The 21,129-nt window shown below is 37.3% G+C and overlaps 1 protein-coding gene across 3 annotated transcripts; it reads left to right on the top strand.

The window, feature by feature from the left end:
* The first annotated feature begins 13 nt into the window (after positions 1-13).
* Positions 14-19,670, top strand: KRT222 (keratin 222). Of its 3 annotated transcripts, XM_087713502.1 has the most exons (7): positions 50-257; positions 7,571-7,744; positions 9,442-9,570; positions 12,079-12,299; positions 15,058-15,137; positions 16,169-16,277; positions 18,714-19,670. In XM_087713502.1, the coding sequence occupies exons 3-7, from the start codon at positions 9,466-9,468 to the stop codon at positions 18,925-18,927; spliced, it is 729 nt and encodes a 242-aa protein (XP_087569628.1). In that variant the 5' UTR covers positions 50-257; positions 7,571-7,744; positions 9,442-9,465; the 3' UTR covers positions 18,928-19,670. The 3 variants fall into 3 exon arrangements, with proteins under 3 accessions (XP_087569626.1, XP_087569628.1, XP_087569627.1); XM_087713500.1 differs by lacking the exon at positions 7,571-7,744 and having other exon boundaries at positions 14-174; XM_087713501.1 differs by lacking the exon at positions 7,571-7,744.
* Positions 19,671-21,129: the final 1,459 nt, after the last annotated feature.

Raw genomic sequence — 21,129 nt, 5'->3', positions numbered from 1 at the left:
CAGGCTGGGAACGTTCTGCAGCAGTCTTCTCACCCTATCAATAAGGTTCAGTTAGCCAAGGTGGAGGATGGGAGCAGCATGGAACTGTCCCAGCTCCTCAATGAGATCAGGGCAAACTATGAAACGCTCCTCAGCCGAAGTCAGATAGAGGCCATCCTCTCAGCAGGGACCCAGGTAATGTCCATATACAAACAGGCACCTACTTGAATAAGGAGACAATCCGGTGTGCACTCAGTTCCTCTCTCAGCCTCTGTGAGGTACAGTATTTACATTTTCAATGCAGTGTTTTTTTGGGGGGGGAGCAACCATCTCTCTCTCTCTTTCTCCCCCACTCCCTCCCTCCCTCCCTCTCTCATCCACAGCACGTCTGGACTCTGAGAACAGGGGGAAATATGTTGAGGTTTTTAAAAAGAATAACAAAGTAAAGCTGGGTCACCTTGCATGAAAATATTTCTCAAAATAGAATAACAAATCTTGCACAGCTTCTCTGCTCCATTCATCACTTATATATAATATTCTCTAGGAAGAAAACTACTTAAGATTGGTAAAGAATTGATTTTAAAGATAGGTCAAGAGGAGCCTGTATTTTATAGCATCTCTAAAAGAGAAAAGTCAAGATCACGCTGTTCTGCAATGCTTTGCTTGTCTGGCTTACGTCTCATGTTTGCTAAAGGTTATCCAATCACAAGGACAGCATTAAAAATTCACCCAGGAAAAAAAATGCCTTTGAATCACAGCCATAAAATGCACCAGACTGCTGATCTGATTGTCAGGAATAACATTAAACAGGATACATGCTGATGAGCATCCTACTGTGCCTTTGAGTTTGCCATTTCTGAATGAGTAATAGTTGTTGGGGGTTTTGTGTGTGTGTGTATCTTTTAATGGCTGGCTTGCTTTAGGTATCTGGGCAATCCAGTCCCAAAACTGCAAAAAAGATAAAGATATCTTTATCTTATGCTCCAGATAATTTGGCCTAGAGTAATTTGCCACTTAGTATGAGTCTCAGCCGATTAGTATCACAACTAATTTATTTGGAGGGAAAGTCTCCAGGGAATGGCAAATTCTTTGCAAACTGTTGCCAAGGAAATTCCATTATTTGGATCCATGTAGTTTCATTCTTTGCTTCAAGCCAGTATTACAGGTAGTCCTTGATTTTACAACCATTTAGAGATCATTTCGAAGTTGTAATAGCACTAAACAAAGTGACTTTTGATTGATCTTTGCCTTATGACCATTGCAGCAACCTCACAGTTACATGACCAAAATTCAAGCACTAGGAAACCAACATGTATTTACCATAGTTGCAACATCTCAAAATCTTGTGATCACCATTTGGAACTTTCCCAGATGCCTTATGATAAGCGAAGTCAATGGGGAAGCTAGATTTGCTTAATGACTGCATGATTCACTTAACAATTGTGGCAAAAAACAAAAGTTCATAAACTGGGCATGACTCACTTAACCAAAGCCACAGAAATTTTGGTCCCAGTTGTGTTTGTTAAGTCAAGGACTATTTATATTATGGTTGCAATAGGACTGTTCTTGAACTTTGGATTCAAATTTTAAAAAAAAATTTCAAGGACAAGGGAGCACAAACATAATACGTGTCTGAAATATCTCAAAGCAACTGCATCTTTCCTTTGGAATGTGACCTGGAAAATTTCCCAGGATCAAAATTCTCCCTGTCAGGCAACTCCAGCAGTTTTAAAGTTGTGTTATGTTTAGATTGCTCTAAGCAGTTGAAAGCAGAATTCCATTGGTCTCCCTCCTTCATATTCAGTAATATAATCCCAATACTTGTATAGACTATATGGCTTTTGAAATGAAGATGCTAAGTAGAGTTACATTTATTTCATCTTTGTATCCAGAAAACCTTCATCTCTGTGGCACAGCTGCCATGATGTCCCAGGGAAATGCCCAGCTGCTTTATGATGATGCAGATGAGATATATCTGCACATTCCATATTCACCTTTTAGAGATCAAATTCAAAATGTCCACTGGCTTCTCCAGACAGCCATGCATGCAATCACTGAAAATATGATTTAATGTTTTAAAACTAGTTTTACATACAGTATTCTTGTATTAGAATACAAAGACAGAGAAGGGTCAGTGGTCTCTTGTTCAATAAGGATCTTGGAGATAGGAAAAATGGAAGTTACCTGTATTTTTTGGTTAGGTTTTTCACCAAGTATTTTCAGAATTCCACCATTATTTGTCAAGAGATAAGCAATTATGATACAATATAACTCAGCACAGGTTCATTTTCAAATTTAGATAGTAGCTTTAAACCTCTAAAGTCTTTAGCAGCTTCCAGCTAACATTCCTTAGAGAAATTTTTTTTCCATTAGAGAAAATGATCGCTTATTATAATGTATGTGACAAAGTTTACAATGATAGTCCTAAAATCATGAAACGTATCCTATAGTCTTTTCCTTGTGTATATCCTTTGAGGTTTTTACAAACAGAAATGTAAAACTTTTATTTTACTTGCATTAGAGTGATTAATAGATTGCTCTTGAATTTTTTTGTGTTTTGTTTTATAGAGATGCTGAGCTTGGTGGTGCCTAACTTAAGCTATGAGAGTGTGGATGCTAATTCCATGTTTGCCATTGATGCTTTGAAAGGTTATTGCTAGTGAAATATTTCCATTATGGTTGGTGAAATGGTCCTTAATTCAGAGAGCACATTTTTAGCAATAATTTACTCAGTAAAATATTTTTTTCATTCAACTTCCTATGCACATTCCATCCCTTTTCTTGAAAACTTGTTTCAGAAGACCTGATAAGTATCTGCAACTTCTGGAAATGTATGTTTCATCTTGTGTTAATTCAATAATTGAAATTATCTCCATCTATCTGTCTATCATCTATCTAGCTATCTGTCTATCCATCCATCCATCATCTATCTAATCTATTTATGGTTTTGTGGATTTTCCTATTCACTGAATTCTCAGAATGTTGTATTTAGGTCTAGCTAGTGTTTTATTTAGGTCTAGCTCTATCAAGAGACAGAATTCCTTCCATACATATGGCAATCTGGAACTAGTAGCTATCTTGGGTAATAACTATTCAGAAAAGATAAGTAAACAAAATTGGCATACTCCCTAAAGTACCCTTCTCCCCTCAGACATACCAAAGGGCATTGTTCTGTTAATGGTGCTTAAACTACAATTTAATAACCAGTTCTGTTAGCTTCTGTATAAACATATGGAGAAGCTCAATCTTAAACATAATGGGATGGCTTTGAAATCTATGAGTCTGATCTGTAGCTGTCAGTTACTGTGTCTGCTCCACCTTGAAGTGACATCTGAAGTCCAGCCTCCACTAACCAGGCATATTTCTCACTGAGCTCAGTTGCTGGTGACCCTATAAACACATTTATGCAATTTTCTTGACAATAGTCCACAAATGAACTACTTTTTTTCTTGTGGAATGTTTGTTTTTTTACTTCCCAACCTAGCCCATAATTCACTGAAAGTTCTCCCAAGCTGACCAATAAGCAGGTTTGATTCTGCTTGGCTTCCTGGTCTGCAGTTTCTGCCATCTTCCAAATCATGCTGGGGTTATATTATGGTATTGTTATAATGACTTTTTTTTTCTTGTCTTCATCCTCTCTCTTTTGGTTTGAAGAGGGTTGTATTGGGGGAGGGGATCATTTATTCCTCTCCTTATATATGGTGTTCACTGATTCTGGCCAGGAAAAGAAAAATAAATATTGATTGCCCTCCTCCCTACAGAAAAGTCATCTAGTTTCTTCTATTTGCCACTTTTGGAAATAGAACAGCATCTTGTGGTGTGCCTGGGCTTCCTCCTTAACAACTGATTAACTTATTTGAGAAAAAAGAAGGATCACCCATCCCCAGAAGGGAATCTGTCAATCAGCATAACTCCTATAGCTTTTGTGGATTATTTGGTATGAGTTTCTTTCCAAAACCAATTATTTTATTTGTTGCATTTATAGCTCACCTTTCCTACTACCACACCCTTTACAAATTTTCTTCGTAATAATCCTATGCCATATATCAAGCTAGGATATTGTGACTGATCCAACCTACCCACTGAATTTCATGAATTTAATCTATTTATTATAGTCTCAGGAAAAAATATGGCATTATTACAAAGACATATTATTAAATATTGCATCTCTAGCATTTCTCCCAGGAGTCTTAAATCCACCTTAGTTTATTAATTATTAAGGTTGATTTAATGTGCACAGTGGAGTTTTAGAATCTAATAAATAAAAACTATTTTCCAAACATCAAAATCTTCAAAATTTACCTGCTAATAATTAAGTGCTTTCCTGTGTTAAGCACAAAAAGGTGGATGACTTTGTACCTGTCCCTCTTTCTCAACCCCAGGAAGAAAGTAGTAGCAAGCCACTTCCAAAAATGTTACCAAGAAAATAAAAGGACTTGTCCAGGCAGTCACCAGGAATCAAGACTGCCTGGAAGGCATGGGGGGAAAGTTCTTATTTTGATTGCAAGGGAGAGAAAGATTTGGTAAGAAAGGATATCAGGGGGGAAAAAGTATTTATATTAAACACATTCAAACATTATGTGCTCCACTCTTTAAATCTATCCTATTTCACAAAGGTATGTAGTAATCTCAACTCCAGTAGTGTTTTTTCTATATCAGCTTTCAAAGATCATTGAAAGAATGCAGTTAAAGCTTTTCTTTATTTGCCTCTTGTGAGAAACTAAATATTTAGTTGCTCTAAAATCATTTCTTAACTGTTTTCAACAGTGCTTAAGTTGTATTTGCTTCAGAAAATTCTTTCCCTATTAATAATATCCTTAAGTTGCCATTTTTCCTCTATGTAAACACACCTCTTCAATTGTATTAAGACAATCCTAATTTTATGATTTAATTTTTTAAACCAAGCTAAAGTCAACATCAAATAACTTACAGATGATGGGTACAAATGTTAATACATAAGTCTATGGTAAAGAAGTTATAGATGGACTACCAATTTCCAATCTTATTTCAACATTTTTAACAACCCAAAGTAGTCTTAGTACATCCCTTAAAATTTATGTTCCTTTCCCATAAAATAAAATTGAATGCCCTATAATAATCCTGTAATACTTTGACTTTACAAACCATATCTAGAGAACTACATAACTTGACACACTGTTATAAAGGAATCAATTGATAATTGACATAACACAAATTCAAACACAAAGAAGTGTTTGGAAAAGAAAAGAAAAGAATACTGATGTAATTAAGTTTACTCATTTGCTAAATGGGGTATCTATTCATCAATCAACTTTATTTCTTATGTCCTTTAGAACATACAAGAACCTTTGTTTTTTTTACAATTTATCACTGCTGTAAAATCTCTTGAATATAACAGATGGAAGATTGCTACATCATTCTGGGCAAAACATGTTTAATATGTGAAAGCAATATGGTATAATCTGTATATATAATATAGTAATTTTCTTCCCTATCAGTTTCAAAGATGATGTTCCAGAGAGAATAAATTAGAGGTTATGTCATTTACATGTAGGTTGAGCTGAGTGCCAGCATGCATCAGTGACATACTGTATACCTCTGATCACTGGGACTGATTTACATAAATCACCTATTGGGCCTTTGCACTTTGAAGAAATTATTTTTATAGAGGTGCTTTATCAAGCAAAGCAATCTTTTATTCATGACTGTTGTAATTTTTTCCCCGGAATCATTGTTTTAGGATGGAACTGAAGTCAGATTTAAGTTTACAAACACGACATATATCTTTTCTTTCAAATATCTAAAATATTCATCTCTCTGAGGTTATAAAAGTTTAAATTTTAAACTTTTAAATACTTGAAAATTGAATAACTGCCTTTAAAGCTATCTTGCTCTGCTAATATACTAATAGATTCTCTTTCTCTATCCAAATTCCTCTGTTTGCATTGATATGAATCTGGCTTGCTCAAATCTTATACTTTAGAACTAATTTGCTGTGTACCAGGAAAATTGTACTTACAGATAATTCCATCAACATCCATCAGAAGTTAGGAACTGGTTCCTAGGCTAATAGGACTCAAATTTCTCATTTTCCCATTTTATTTTGAGAGACCCATCTGATAACTAGCTTACATGAAATTTAGGAGAAACAGAATCAAATAGTTTTTGTCATAATGCAAGAAAAGATACAGTGTATTGGTTTTAAACTGAAAACACTTCATTTGCTGCTTATTCTTATAGCATTGTTCACTTCATTCTAATAAATCATGCTAAAGAAAACTCTGTAAACACTGTGCTTAGGAAAGAATCACTTTCAGTCAAAAAACTATCAAAAAGTCTAAAACTAGACTATTTTACGTTTCTTCCAGGCTATATTATCCACGTTATTTTTATAATTTTTAGGTACGTATTTATTTTAAAAGAGAAAGAACATTGTAGCACTATGAGATTTAAAAAAAAATAACATCCGGCTCAAGAATAATCTTGTCTTAATAATATTTCTGGGGCCCACATATAATTCCAAGGTCTCTTTGAAGATAAAAATGATAGGAAGCTGTAGCCCAGCATTGCATTTGTATTTGTATTTATTGAGTTTGTATGCTGCCTTACTCCCGAGAGACTCAGGGCAGCATTCTATGTAGAATCATACACATCTGCCCAGAAGAAAAGAGAAAGATAGTTTGGCATAATAGAAAGCCTCCAAAAGCCTCCAAAAGATTAGACAAGATTATGGGGAGCTATCTTATCCATTTACTTTCTAGTAAATAGATGTTTTATACCTGGCCATGCCCACCATGACAACAATTTTGAGAATATCCATAATGTTTTTTTGAAATTCCAAATGTATCCAAATGGCCCTAAATATCTGGAGATCCCTGCCATACCACAGCACCACACTGGTTCCTAAAAATATTTTTATATATTATAACATGCTCTGCAGTAATGTTCCACAATGTGGTACACTCCAAATGTTTTGGGTTAAAAGTTCTTGCATATGATGGGAGCTTTAGACTGAAATGCTGCATATGCTAGGTCCTTCCTAGCCAATACATTAACTTTTTGGCATCCACTAGTATTTTCTAAATGCCATAGAAGAACTCTTCCAAACAGCTAAGCATTTAATTTTTTGCTTTGTTTCATTTTCCAGTCATCAATAATCTACTTTGACAAGAGTACTGTTTCATCACCCAATGTGGCTGCATCTTGGAATTAAATTACTGTTGTCTGACTTTGCTCCCGAAGCTTAATTTAGAATCTGAATTTCAGAAACTATCTGCCTTCATTCAACACTTTAAAAACCCTCATAATCATCTCCCCATCCTCATTCTGTAACATGAAAATAGTGAGAAAAAGCCATTGGCAAAGCTCAAGGTCCTACACACCTCCATTTGCTAGAAGTCTACTTGACTTATATAGATTCCTCAAACAAGTAAGAAACTTTCAAAGTTTTAAACCATACTAAAGTTAGCACAGTGTTGTCCATGTTGAACAAGAAAGACTCATCTCTATTCTAATCCTTGGAACAAGAAATGATTCAAAAAAGTTCATGTTTCATATGGATTCATATTTCATACGGATTTTTATCTCTCCCTTCACCCCTCCCACAACTTAGATTTCCAGAAATCTCCAGATGTGTCCCTGAACCTGGGCTTTCACAATCTCATGGATGCAGTCAATCTACCACAACACTGTTAAGAATCACATTAAAACAAATCTAACAAGATTCCAACAATCTCCACTGTGATTTTATAATATCTCTGAAAAAGTGCTTCCAAACATCTTAAAGGTAAAGGTTCCCCTTGCACGTATGTGCTAGCCGATCCTGACTCTAGGGGATGGTGCTCATCTCTGTTTCAAAGCTGAAGAGCCAGCACTGTCCGAAAACATCTCTGTGGTCATATGGCTGGCATGACTAAATGCCAAAGGCGCACAGAACGCTGTTTCCCTCTCACCAATAATGCTTCCCATTTTTTACTTGCATTTTTACATGACTTCGAACTGCTAGGTTGGCAGAAGCTGGGACAAGTAACAGGAGCTCACTCCGTTAAGTGGTGCTAGGGATTCGAACCACTGAACTGCTGACCTTTCTGATTGACAAGCTCAGTGTCTTAGTCACTGAATCACTGCGTTTCTTCCAAACTTCTTAGGCTATTATAAATTAATAGTCCACTCGTCCTGTCCAAATTAGGGGAGACACAGTGTAAGATTACTGAAATTTCAGACTTAGCAAGCTGGCAATACTTCTGCCATTTTATATATTTTTTTAAATGCTTGTAACGTTTGAGGATTTGTGAGTGTCATTTGGAAAGAGAATAATATTTTAGTATCTGTGACACTAGATTTTACCACTCCAGTTAGCAGTCAGGCTCCTAGTATCAGAATGAACTAAAGTTTTATGATACATTTTAAGGCAATCAAAAGGAAATCACAAATAAACCAATAGTCCTCAATTTATGACTGATTGTTTAGTAACCATTCAAAGTTATGACAGACTTCCCTGAGTGGTCAGGCAACTGCATTTATGGGTCTTTGCAGCATCTCATGGTCACATAACCTTATTTTATGACAGTTTTGACAATTTATTTCTGGCTTTTGGCAAGACTGACCCATAGCAAACCATTTATTTGCTAAGCAACATTCATTTGATGACCACTGCCAAATTGGGTTGGTCCAGGGGTGGGTTTCAACCGGTTCGCGGCGGTCCCTGCAAATCGGTTGGTCGGCGAACCCGGAAGTAAGTAACTTCCGGCAACGGCGAAGGGCCCATCTGCCCGCCCGCGCTCCTTACCCGGTTTTGACGAGTTCTGCGCTTCCACGCATGCGCAGGACGCATACAGCGCCTGCGCGATCCTCCAGGAGCAGCTGGAGCATCGCACAGACGCTAGTACGCATGCGTGCACTGCGCGCGTGTATGAGGACGCCGCCGGCCCTTTTCCAACCGAACCGGTTGGAACGGGGCGAGAAACCCATCCCTGGGTTGGTCACATGAGTGATTTGATTTACAACTGTCACGGCTTATGACCATGATGGGCAGGCTCCATTGCAATCATAACTTAAGGACTATCTATATGTCACTAGACACCATGCACAGTATTGTACCATATCCTGCAGAAATCTTCCCCAGCTTGGTGGCATTCATATATGTTGGACTACAAATCTTACAATATTTAACAATTTTTTTACACTATTTAACAATATCTTTTACAATATTTAACAATATTTTTTACAATATTTAACCATGATTTTATACTAAAATCATTTTTAGCATTCAGAAATATATTTACATTACTGTTTTGACAATCACAGTATCTTGACTGAAATGGAAGATTTGCTTTTCTTTAGTTGCAAGGCCAAGCAACATTATAAAGGGAATGAATGAATGATGATTTGTTTCAGAAAGTTGGGGCTTCATTCACACAAATAAAGTTTAAATTTTCATTGTTCCTGACAATGTTGACCTGGCAGTGTAAATATTCTCTGCAGCTAGAAAAAATCACAACTGCAAGAATGAACAAAGATGAAGAAATCTTAAAGGCAGCCAGGGCAGAGCTAAATGAAGCTAGACGCCAATGGCATCATATGCAGACCGAAATAGACTCTCTTCATGCCATGGTAAGTGTGAGCAAACAGCTATTCTAAAATTGTTTTTAGAAAGAAAACATGTCCTCTTCTGTTAACTCACAAGTTTAAACATCTTTATTATCCCATCCAATAAAAAGAACAACGAACTACTCTTTGGGGATTTAAAATAAGAAGACAAAAATGCCCCACCATATTAAAATTTTCTGGGGGAATTTAAATTAATTCATGAATAGGCCGCATGGGAGAAGGAATTATTAGAAATATAGACATTTTAGTTTAAGAGTTCCTAGCTACTTTCTTATTGAGAAAATATGTGGTAGTCTAACTGATATTGAGAACTAAATCTATGCTTAGACGGTTACTTTATATTGCAGATGAGAGCAAAGTATATTTCTTCATAAAATATTCATAAAATACTTTCTTCATTAAAGAAAAACTTTACGAGTAAAAAAATAATATGACGAAAAAGAATAATAGTGTCCTTTTATGATATTTTATATGTAGAAAGTTTATCTGAAAAAATGATTATGTTTTGTTCTAATATTTATAACAGAAGGAATCCATTGAGGGAACTAGGCCATTTTTTAAAAATAAAGTTAAGGAATTAATTAATGGTATATCTGAGAAACTCTTTTTTTCCCCCATGAACATATTCTTTCAATTCCCACACCTTCTGCTAATGTTAAAACTAAAGCCAAAGATTCTTCAAACCATCACAGCGATATGGCCTAACACCAAATAAAGCAAATTTCTATTGGGAGAGTCCTCTAGTGCACCCTAAGCCTGAGACAACTGAATCTTCTATTGACCCTTTCCAAATTGTCCCAAAGATTTCAGTCTCTAAAGATAGAAAAAAAGGATTCATCAAGGCCATACCAACCAGGTCATCTTTCATAAGCTTATTATTTGCTACACTTAATTACAGTATATATTTCTATATGGTGTCCCCCCCCCTCATTCTCTGTAATGCACAACTATATTAAACTCCAAAAATTGTTCATTGGGATACTATTGTTTTGTTGAAACTAACCCCTTAGATAAATCAGAACACAAACCCAAACTCTGGCTTCGATACGTTGATGACACTTTCATGATTTGGCCACACGGGAAAGAAAAACTGGACAACTTCCTCACACATCTCAACATCCTACACCCCAAAATACAATTCACTATGGAAATAGAAACAAGCAACCAACTTCCCTTTCTGGGTGTCCTAATCTACAAAAAACCCAATGGCTCCCTAGGACACACCTTTTACACACACACCAACCACTACTTAAACACACAATCCCATCACCACCCTGCACAGATCAACTCTGTAGCCAAGACCCTCATCTCCAGAACCAAACACCTAGCAGACAAAGATCACCTGAAAACTGCATTACACACTCTCACAAACGTATTAATCTCCAACAGATTCCAAAGAAAAACAATTACCAACCTAATCCAAAGGGATACTCCCCCCAAGAACCGAGACATAGAACAGGACAACGACATCGCCCTCCTCCCTTACATCAAAGGCACCACAGATAAAATCAGCAAAATTCTCCACAAACACAATATTAAGACAGCCTTCAACACTGACCAAAAAATAGCCAACATCTTAAGAAACCCCAAAGATAAAATCCAGCTAGAACCAAGGAGTCTACAAAATACCATGCAAAATCTGTCCTGCAACATACATAGGACAAACGAACAGGAGAATAAATGCACGCATCGCAGGACACAAGAATGCAGTAAGAAAAAAAGAAAAAAACTTCTTCCCTTTTCCAGCACCTTAAAGCTACAGGACATGAAATTAATTTTGAAAGAACCAAATTAATATCCAAAACTGAACATTTCAACAAGAGAATAATTATGGAAACTATCAAAATAGAGAAACACCTCACAACATGAATAAACATGATGATACCTCCCGCCTACCAGACATCTGGAAACCAGCCCTAGTCAACAAATGAGCCCCACCCACCACCCAGGCCGTTACAACACAAACAACAACAGACACACAGCCAGCATCAATCAGCACCAATCTACCAATTATGATACAATCACACAACCAATCAATCCACTTACTGAAACAAAGCCAGCACTCCATATACCCACACCAAGATTTATAGAAAGATGGCAGCTCCGACCATGCTTTAAGCCGAAAACACTAGCCTGAAGATGGCGAATGAGACCTCACCGAAACATTGCCAAGACAATCTCAATCCTACATGGGAAAAGACCCGAATTCTTGGCATATTCGAATCTTTTACCGTACCCAAATACGCCAAGACCTGCATACCTATACCTGTGAAAATGTACGAAAACAAATATATGATATAAGAATATTTACTGTATCTAGTCAATTGTACAAGTCAACAGTTTTTTTATGATTTATAAGGTAAGACCCTGTTTAAATATAGATTTCATTATGTTTAACAGAAATTTTAGATTTGGATTTTTCTGAAAGTAAGCTGTTGCTAATTGCTTTTAAATGGTTTGGTTTGTTTGGAAGTACAACTTGGCATTTTAATCAGAAACTTCATATAATAGGAAAGGGGGTTGGAGAATTCGCTACTGGCCACAGAACTACGATACCAAACACAGCTGAATCACTTGGAAACAGAGATTGAAGGTCTGGAGAAGGAGCTCCAAGAAGTGCGGCAGGACATAGAAAAACAGCTCCAGCAACATGAAATATTGTTAAATTCCAAGATGAGACTTGAGCAGGAAATAGCTACCTATCGCAGTTTGCTGGAGAAGGAAGAGAAAAGGTACCTTTGCCTAAATCAAAGTGACTTAGATTGTTAAGTACATTGCATCAGTTGCAATATAACTCAGGGATGCATGCAACATCAGGATTTTTTAAATTGATGCTTTGTAGAACAAACGGCAGTGGCTTGGATTCCTACATAAAAGTAAATCACAATGTGGAAGTTCATGTATACCAAGGCAAAATCAAGCCAACCCCATTATGCCTTTCTGTTGATAGGAATCAATTAAAGCAATATATCAGGAACAAACAGCTCAAATCATAGTCAATGGAAGCTTAACAGATCCATTTAAAATCAAGAAAGGTACAAGGCAGAGATGTTCCTTATCCCCATTACTGTTTATCATAACTCTGGAACTATTGTTGAACAAAATACGGGGTTCAGATGATTTACAGGGAATCAAGATTAGGCATCAAGAATATAGAGTATGTGCTTTCGCAGATGATTTGGTTATAACATTAACCCAACCACAGGAATCTAGTAAGGTTTTAATGAATATGAGTAATCAATATGGCCTGATGTCAGCCTCTGCTTTGCTGCTGCTTCGGCTGCCATGAAACGGAGAGGGAGGGCATGGTATTTGGGAGGGGTTACTAATTGTGCTGGAGCTCGGCTGCTTGTGAAACAAACCAAAATGTCTCATTGCCTAATAATAAATTGAGGAAATTCCTGATTGGACTAAAATTTCTGGGAGAACTGAACACTGAGATGGAAGAGATGAATTGAAATATTTATTTATTAATCAAATTTATATAGCCACCTAGAGTCAGGTATTGATATGGGCAGCTACAGGTAGTCCTTTGTCTTAAAACCACAATTTCCATTGCTAATTGAGACAGTTGCCCCATTTTTCAACCTTGGGACCCCTCAGAAATATGAGTCAGTAGCCAAGTCTTTGAATTTTGATCACATAACTATGGAGATGCTGCAACGGTCATAAGAGTGAAAAACAGTCATAAGTCATTTTTCAGTGCTATTGTAACTTTGAATGGTCATTAAACAAATTGTTGAAAGTTGAGGGCTACCTGTATATTTGATAAACAAACAAACAAACAAATGTTGGACATCAGCATCTGGTATACAATGATATCACATGTGTCATAATATCATGCATACTATATAAATTATTAATGTACTTAATTTTCATTATAATATCATGACATGCTATCAGTTGCCCCCAAACAATACCTGCGTTGGGGAGAAAAAGAACAGTTAGAAACAGTTGGTTTCTGGAAAGGCTTGTATTTAGATTTAGATTATATGTTATAATCAGTATATAAACATGAGGTTTGTAAACTGAGTTTAAGAATAAACCCAAATGGTTGTTTCTCCTCTTATTTTTGTATTCTGTTACTTTATGAGATAATAAAGTAGAACCACATTAAAGACTGAAACAACACACCATAGCATGTTCTTTCAGCATGGCCTCGTTTCTCTTCCAGAGTAGTAAAGAAAAAAACATAATTAATTAAAAGAAAATATCTGCAAGAACAAGGTCATTTATTTTTATTTATTTCATTTGATTTGTGGGTTGCCTATCTTGTCTAGAGGAGACCCTGCACAACTTACAAACATTAAAAACTGGTAAACATTAAAACAAACAATAAGTAACATAATGATAATTTACAATTGAAAGATGCGGGAGAAGGAATACATCATATAGAGGTGGGGTCTTCTCTTAATCTGATAGTCTGGGAACCCATGCCAACTGGCAGAGCCAGATCTTCCGACCCTAATGGAAGATCAGACGGGGGGGGGGGGGGGTGTCAATGTTCAAAGCTCATGAATTTCTCCTCTTTTTTCCACTGAATGCAAAAGGAAGAGTTTAAAAAGTCATCACTTTCATCTTTGTATTAATCAATTAAACAATTTGTATTAATTAAACAATTAAGAAATTGTTTATAAAATGAAAGCCAAGAAGATCTTTTTTAGGATCTATAATACAATTCAATCAAAATGGAAATTTAGGATCATCTCTTATTCATAGACAAAGTATATGCAGGAAATAGATTCATGGAAGTACATTGTCATTACAATGTAATGTTTACTTAAACTATAAAACCATCAATTGATCAAGTTCAGATGCAACATATTACAGCGTATTATACAATTATGTTGAGTTTTGTGTATACAGAATTAGTTCTTTCCTTGACATATCATAACAGAAGAACTAGAAAGCTGTTATCAGGTGCTGGTACGAGATTCTCAATTCAAAGATCAGGAAACTATGGCTAATTAAACTAACCATAAACTTCAACATAATGGTTCAATGAGAAAGATTATGTCTGAAGTAGGCTTTTGCAGGAATGAGGATCTGATTTTCTATAGAGCTCCCATAGCCCCAAAGGTGGTTAACTGGAAAATATACTCAATGATGGACAGATCTAAAATCATAAGTATATATCATCCTTTTCCTTCTCTACCTTTCTGCCTTGCTCTTTCTCTGCCCATTTCCTTTCCCTCTGATATCTATGCTCAGTGTAATACATGTTGATAATCCTAACCCTAACAACCTGTAAACTGTTGAAAGTATCTCAGCAGCATCCCAAAAACTACAGTATACCTGGAAAAGAAACTAATAAAACCTGGCATTGATAAGGCCTGAATAAAGGGCAAATTATATTGTACAGAAAACATGTTCAACGAGAACACTGAGCATTAATAGTCACTCTAGCACAACCACAGATTTCATCAAGATTTTACTCAGAAGATATAACACTCCTACTTTACCCTGTATCTTTTTTTTCTTTCTCTCCAGGTTTCATTATTTAAAACACGAAGAAACAACAGATATCAGAAAACCTACCACCAGCCAAATAGCTTTTATTTTACCTTCATGTGAGTTTACTTAACACTAGAAATAATACACTATATTATACAAACCTAAAATGGGGCTCTCATTCATTTAAATGCAACTGGAAATATTACCTCCAATAGGATTTCTACAAACAAAAGATATTCTGTAATGTCAAGAGTGGGCTGAGTCACCTCAAGCAATAAGAGATTTTGATTTTTTTCATGTTAGAAAAAAAATCTTAACAGTAGAGAAATGAAACTTTAAAAAGAGCTAGAATAGATCTTTTCCCTCTTCAATGTTAAATTTCTTCGAGCTGACAATCATCACTTTTTAGTGAAGAAAAAATGAAAAATCTTGGTGTTTTATAAATATATATATGCATACTGCCATAGATGGGATTGTCATATTGGAGAAAAGGAATGTACCACTAGAAACAGAGGTGGGAAGAGAAAAAGTGAAATAGAGGATAACCCAACAATGTTTATAAAACACTAGGTAAAGCTAAAGGTTTCCTTATCTAGTTGTGGACATGGTGTTCATCAACGTTTCTTGGCTGAGGGAGCCAGTGTTGTCTGAAGACATTTTCTGTGGTTATATGGCCCGCATAGATATACGCCAAAGGTGCCCAAAACCCTGGTGTCTTCCCACCAAACTGGTACCTATTTATCTACTCGCATTTGCATGCTTTCAAACTGCTAGGTGGGCAGGAGCTGGGGCAGCAATGGGACCTCACACAGTCATATGGGGCTTAGATCTTGAACTTGGGCTTTCCAGCTGAGAAGATCAGCATCTTTAACCTCTGAGCCATCACGGCCACTTATAAAATACTACAATTGTATAATTGCAGTGAGATCAGACCTGTCATATTAAAATATTGGTTTAGTAATTAAATTGCATACACAGAATTTGTGTGACATATATAGCTTTATGTTCAAAATTGTGGCTTCCCTGGTATAAATGATTTAAAAGGCACTGAAAATAAACCTGGAACACATTTTGAAATATAGAATATTTCTTCTGCATCTCCTAAAACGGTATGTTCTAATATATTCTGGTTTTTTTATCTACATAGCAAGCAAGCTAAAAAAACATGAAATTGAAAAAGTGGAAATACTGACAAAGCAAGCAGTCTTAAATGGAGGTGTTGAAAAGGATAGCACAGAGACTCATAATACAATACAGTAAGTTAAATATGTGCATGTATGTGTGATTATAATACCTAATTCATAAAAATATATAATAGGTGTAGCCTTGTAGACATGGACTCCTCAACTAAAGATCACAATTTCCATTGCTAAGCAGGGGATCATTAAATGAGCTTAACGTTTTTATGATGTTTTTGCCATGCAAATATAGCTTCCCCCATTGCTTGTCAAAAGCTAGCTGGGAAGATTGTAAATATGATCACATGACACCCCCCTCCCCTCTCCCAAATGCTGCAGCCATTATAAATATATTGCCAAGTGCTCATTTAGGTATTTAGGTATTTATTGGGATTTATATGCCGCCCTTTTCCCTGAGGGGACTCAGGGCGGCTTACAACCACAGGGGAGGGGAAGTGCAAGGTCAAAACAAAACAATATGTGAACAACAAAAAAAAAATAAAACCCAACTTTCATTCAGCAATCAAACACTCGGGCGGGTAATTAGGAGCCTATCCCCAGGCCTGCTGGGAGAGCCAGTTCTTGAGGGCTGCGCGGAAGGTCTGGATAGTGGTGAGGGTGCGGATCTCCATGGGGAGCTCATTCCATAGGGTCGGGGCAGCAACAGAAAAGGCTCTCCTCCGTGTGGTCGCCAGTCGGCATTGACTGGCAGATGGAATTCGGAGGAGGCCCAGTCTGTGCAATCTAATTGGTCGATTTAGGGAGGTAATCGGCAGAAGGCGGTCTCTCAAGTACCCAGATCCACTACCATGGAGTGCTTTAAAGATGGTCATCAGTATCCTGAAGCGCACCCGGAGACCAACAGGCAGCCAGTGCAGCTCGCGGAGGACAGGTGTAACGTGGGCGAACCGCGGTGCGCCCACTATCACTCGCGCGGCTGCATTTTGGACTAGCTGTAGTCGCCGGATGCACTTCAGGGGCAACCCCATGTAGAGCCCATTGCAGTATTCCAGTCTAGAGACCACAAGGGCTCGAGTGACTGTTGTGAGAGCCCCCCGGTCTAGGTAGGGCCGCAACTGGCGGACCAGGCGAACCTGGGCAAATGCCCCCCTGGTCACAGCCGACAGCTGGTGATCAAAAGTCAGCTGTGGATCCAGGAGGACTCCTAAGTTGCGGACCCTATCTGAGGGGTATAGAATTTGACCCCCCAGCCTAAGCGTTGGTGTATTAGCCAAATTATTGGGGGGGAAACACAACAGCCACTCGGTCTTATCCGGGTTGAGTACCAGTTTGTTAACACTCATCCAGTTCTTAACGGCCTCCAGACCCCGGTTCATCACGTCCACCGCTTCATTGAATTGGCACGGGGCGGACAGATACAATTGTGTATCGTCCGCATATTGGTGGTATTTTATCCCGTGCCTCCGAATGATCTCGCCCAGCGGTTTCATGTATATGTTAAATAGTAGGGGTGACAGGACCGAACCCTGGGGTACCCCACATGTTAGGGGCCTCAGGGACGATCTCTGCCCCCCGACTAACACCGACTGCGACCTGTCCGAGAGGTAGGAGGAGAACCACCGCAGAACAGTGCCTCCCACTCCCACCTCCCGCAGTCGTCGCAGAAGGATACCATGGTCGATGGTATCGAAAGCCGCTGAGAGGTCAAGGAGAACCAGGATGGACGCATAGCCTCCATCTCTGGCCCTCCAGAGATCATCGGTCAATGCGACCAAAGCGGTTTCTGTGCTGTAACCCGGTCTGAAGCCGGACTGGAAGGGGTCAAGATAGCTAGCTTCCTCCAAGGCCCGTTGAAGCTGAAAGGCCACCACCTTCTCAACAACCTTCCCGATAAAGGGAAGGTTGGAGACAGGACGAAAGTTGTTTAAAATGGCTGGATCTAACGATGGTTTCTTCAGGAGGGGTCTCACCACCGCCGTTTTGAGTACGGCGGGGAAGTGCCCCTCCCGAAGGGAGGCGGTGACAACCGCCTGGATCCAGCCATGTGTCACCTCCCTGCTGTTAGCCACCAGCCAGGAGGGACACGGGTCCAGAATACAAGTGGAGGCACTTACAGCTCGAATGGCCTTGTCAGATGTGGATCAGATGACTGTGGGAATGTTGTAATCGTTGTAGTATGAAGGCAGGTCTCAAATCACTTTTTTTCCAGTGCTGTTGTAATTTATAATAACACTAAATGAATACTGTAAGTTAAGAACTACCTTTCTAAGCTATATAGCTTACTGAGGAAAACAATAGAAAAATTATATGTTGCAACTCTATTGCCTGGTAATACATATCTTTCCATAGGGGGAAAAAAACAGAAATCTTTCAAGTATATTCATTAGAAATACAGATAAATGGATGAATAGACAAATACAGAACAGATGTCCACACACCCTTTTTGTTTCACCAAAATAAACATATATCTGAGTATAAACATGTCTTGAAACTGCAGCTTGAGGACATGTTTTAGATGAATACTTATACATAATAATCTATTTATTGTTTCAGGACAGAAAAAGTAGATGAAGTGATTAAAGAATGGGAAGGCTCTTTCTTCAAGGATAACCCACACTTAAGAAAAAAGTCTGTTTCTTTGCGCTTTGATCTTCACCTGGCAGCTACAGATGAAGATTGTTTACATATGAAACAGAAAAGTCTGCCTGATATTGAAGTGAGGTTGGTTATGAGACGGTCTTGTAGCATCCCATCAATCAAAACTTAAATCAACATCAATTTATTCAAAAATTATTCATGGAATGGGTTTAAAAATAAATATTGGTATGAATCTAGAACAAATATGATTACTTCTTAACTAGAAGAACTTTGTTTCAAATAATAGAGCTTTGCCTAATTGATACCCTTTACATGCTTTGAAAAACTTTCATGAATCAAAGATGATTAGGGGATGATGTGAATTATGATACTATCTTCTAAATATAGAAAAGATTAAATGTTAATCTTTAAAGATTAAAGATTAAACTCATATTAGGTCAATTATATACATTTGAAGAAGTGCTTTGTGTTTTATTTTCCTCCAAATACTATTTCTTTGCATTTAGAATTTTTTAATAAATATTTAAATAATGCTTTCAATATTTGCTTTTGTAGGACTAAGAACCAACAAATGTAAGATCTGCATTTAAAAGAGATTATCATATGAAGGGTTAAGATTAAGGTTTTATTCCATTTGGCTTTGTTATAGTTATAATGATTAAATTATCAAATAGCTGTATTTCTTTCTTCCCAAATGATAAAACTATACAAAACCAAGGGATGAAGGTCACTATTCATCTAGTCTTACTTTAATCCTGTGAAATCTATGTGTGTTACTTTATCCAAGGTGATTTATTAACATTGTTCTTAAGGCACAAATACTGACTAATAATTGGTATTTAATTCAAAAATACAATTATCAAAGTAACTGGACTTTTAATAAACAATTTAAAACATTTTGAACACTACTTTGGGGGACCACGTGAAAGCATATCACTGGGTGATATAGGTATTTTTATGAAATTGTGCTGTGGCCCTATTGAAGCTACAACCAAAGTAATAAATTCTTTTTTCCCCCCAAATTTGTGATAACATTTACCCTCTAAAATAATGAGTTGTTATTCACCCAATTATATTTTATATACTTTTCCTGTTTCCTTTTTTCTTTCTTATTTTTTCTAAATATTATTAAAAACAAAATTGGGCACCCAAGCTAAAATGAGCTGTGTGATTCCTCTCCACCTTTGAATAAAAATGTATTATTTCATTAAAATAAAAGCTAGGCAAGAAATAAATATATCAGTGAATTTTAATAATTACATTTTGGATGTTCAAACATGCCTTATGCATATTAGACTACACTTCTATTCTCCAGGGTAGTTGGCTTGTTCCAATCTTTCTTTATACCCTGTTTCCCTGAAAATAAGACCTCCCCGGAAAATAAGCCAAATTGGGCTTTTGAGTGCATACACTAAAATAAGCCCTCCCCAAAAATAAGCCCTCCCTGAAAATATTGCAACACAGCAGCAGCCATGAGATGACCACACTCGCTGCCTCCTTCACCTCAAAAATAATAAGACCTCCCCGAAAATAAGGCCAAGCATTTATTTCGGGGGGTCAAAAGAAAATAAGACCTGTCTTTTTTGGGGGAAACATGGTATGCATCAGAAGCACCTTAAAACTATAGACATATAACTCCAGAAGATAGGCTTAAGATACAGAAGGATCGTGACAGACTTGAACATTTGGCGCTATCTAACAAAATGAAATTCAATGATGAAAAAAGTAAGGTTCTACATTTAGGCAAGAAAAACAAAATGCACAGGTACAGTATTGCTACTATTGCTCAATAGTAGTAACTGTGAGAGAGATCTTGGCGTCCTAGTGGACAATCACTTAAATATGACCCTGCAGCAGTGCTGCAGCTGCCAAAAAAACCAACATTGTTCTAGGCTGCGTAAACAGAGGGATAGACTCAAGATCATATGAAGTGTTAATACCACTTTATAATGCCTTGGTAAGGCCACACTTGGAATACTGCATCCAGTTTTGGTCACCATGATGTAAAAAAGATGTTGAGACTCTAGAAAGAGTGCAGAGAAGAGCAACAAAGATGATTAGGGGACTCGATGATAAGACATATAAAGAACAGTTGCTAGAACTTGATATGTCTAATCTTATGAAAAGAAGGACTAAGGCAGTAGTGGGATTCAAAAATTTTTACTACCAGTTCTATGGCATGGCAGGGGAAGGATACTGTAAAATCTCCATTCCCACCCTACTCCAGGGGAAGAATACGGCAAAATCCCCATTCCCTCTCGATCAGCTGGGACACGGGAAGCAGAGAATAGATGGGGGCAGGGCCAATCAGAGATGATATTTACTGGTTCTCTGAACTACTCAAAATGTCCCCTACCGGTTCTCCAGAACT

Source organism: Thamnophis sirtalis, unplaced genomic scaffold, assembly GCF_051295495.1.
Source record: "Thamnophis sirtalis isolate CommonGarterSnake01/CBP01778 unplaced genomic scaffold, rThaSir2_p1.2 scaffold_4, whole genome shotgun sequence".
NCBI lineage: Eukaryota > Metazoa > Chordata > Lepidosauria > Squamata > Natricidae > Thamnophis > Thamnophis sirtalis.
This window is presented reverse-complemented; position numbering and strand designations above follow the sequence as displayed.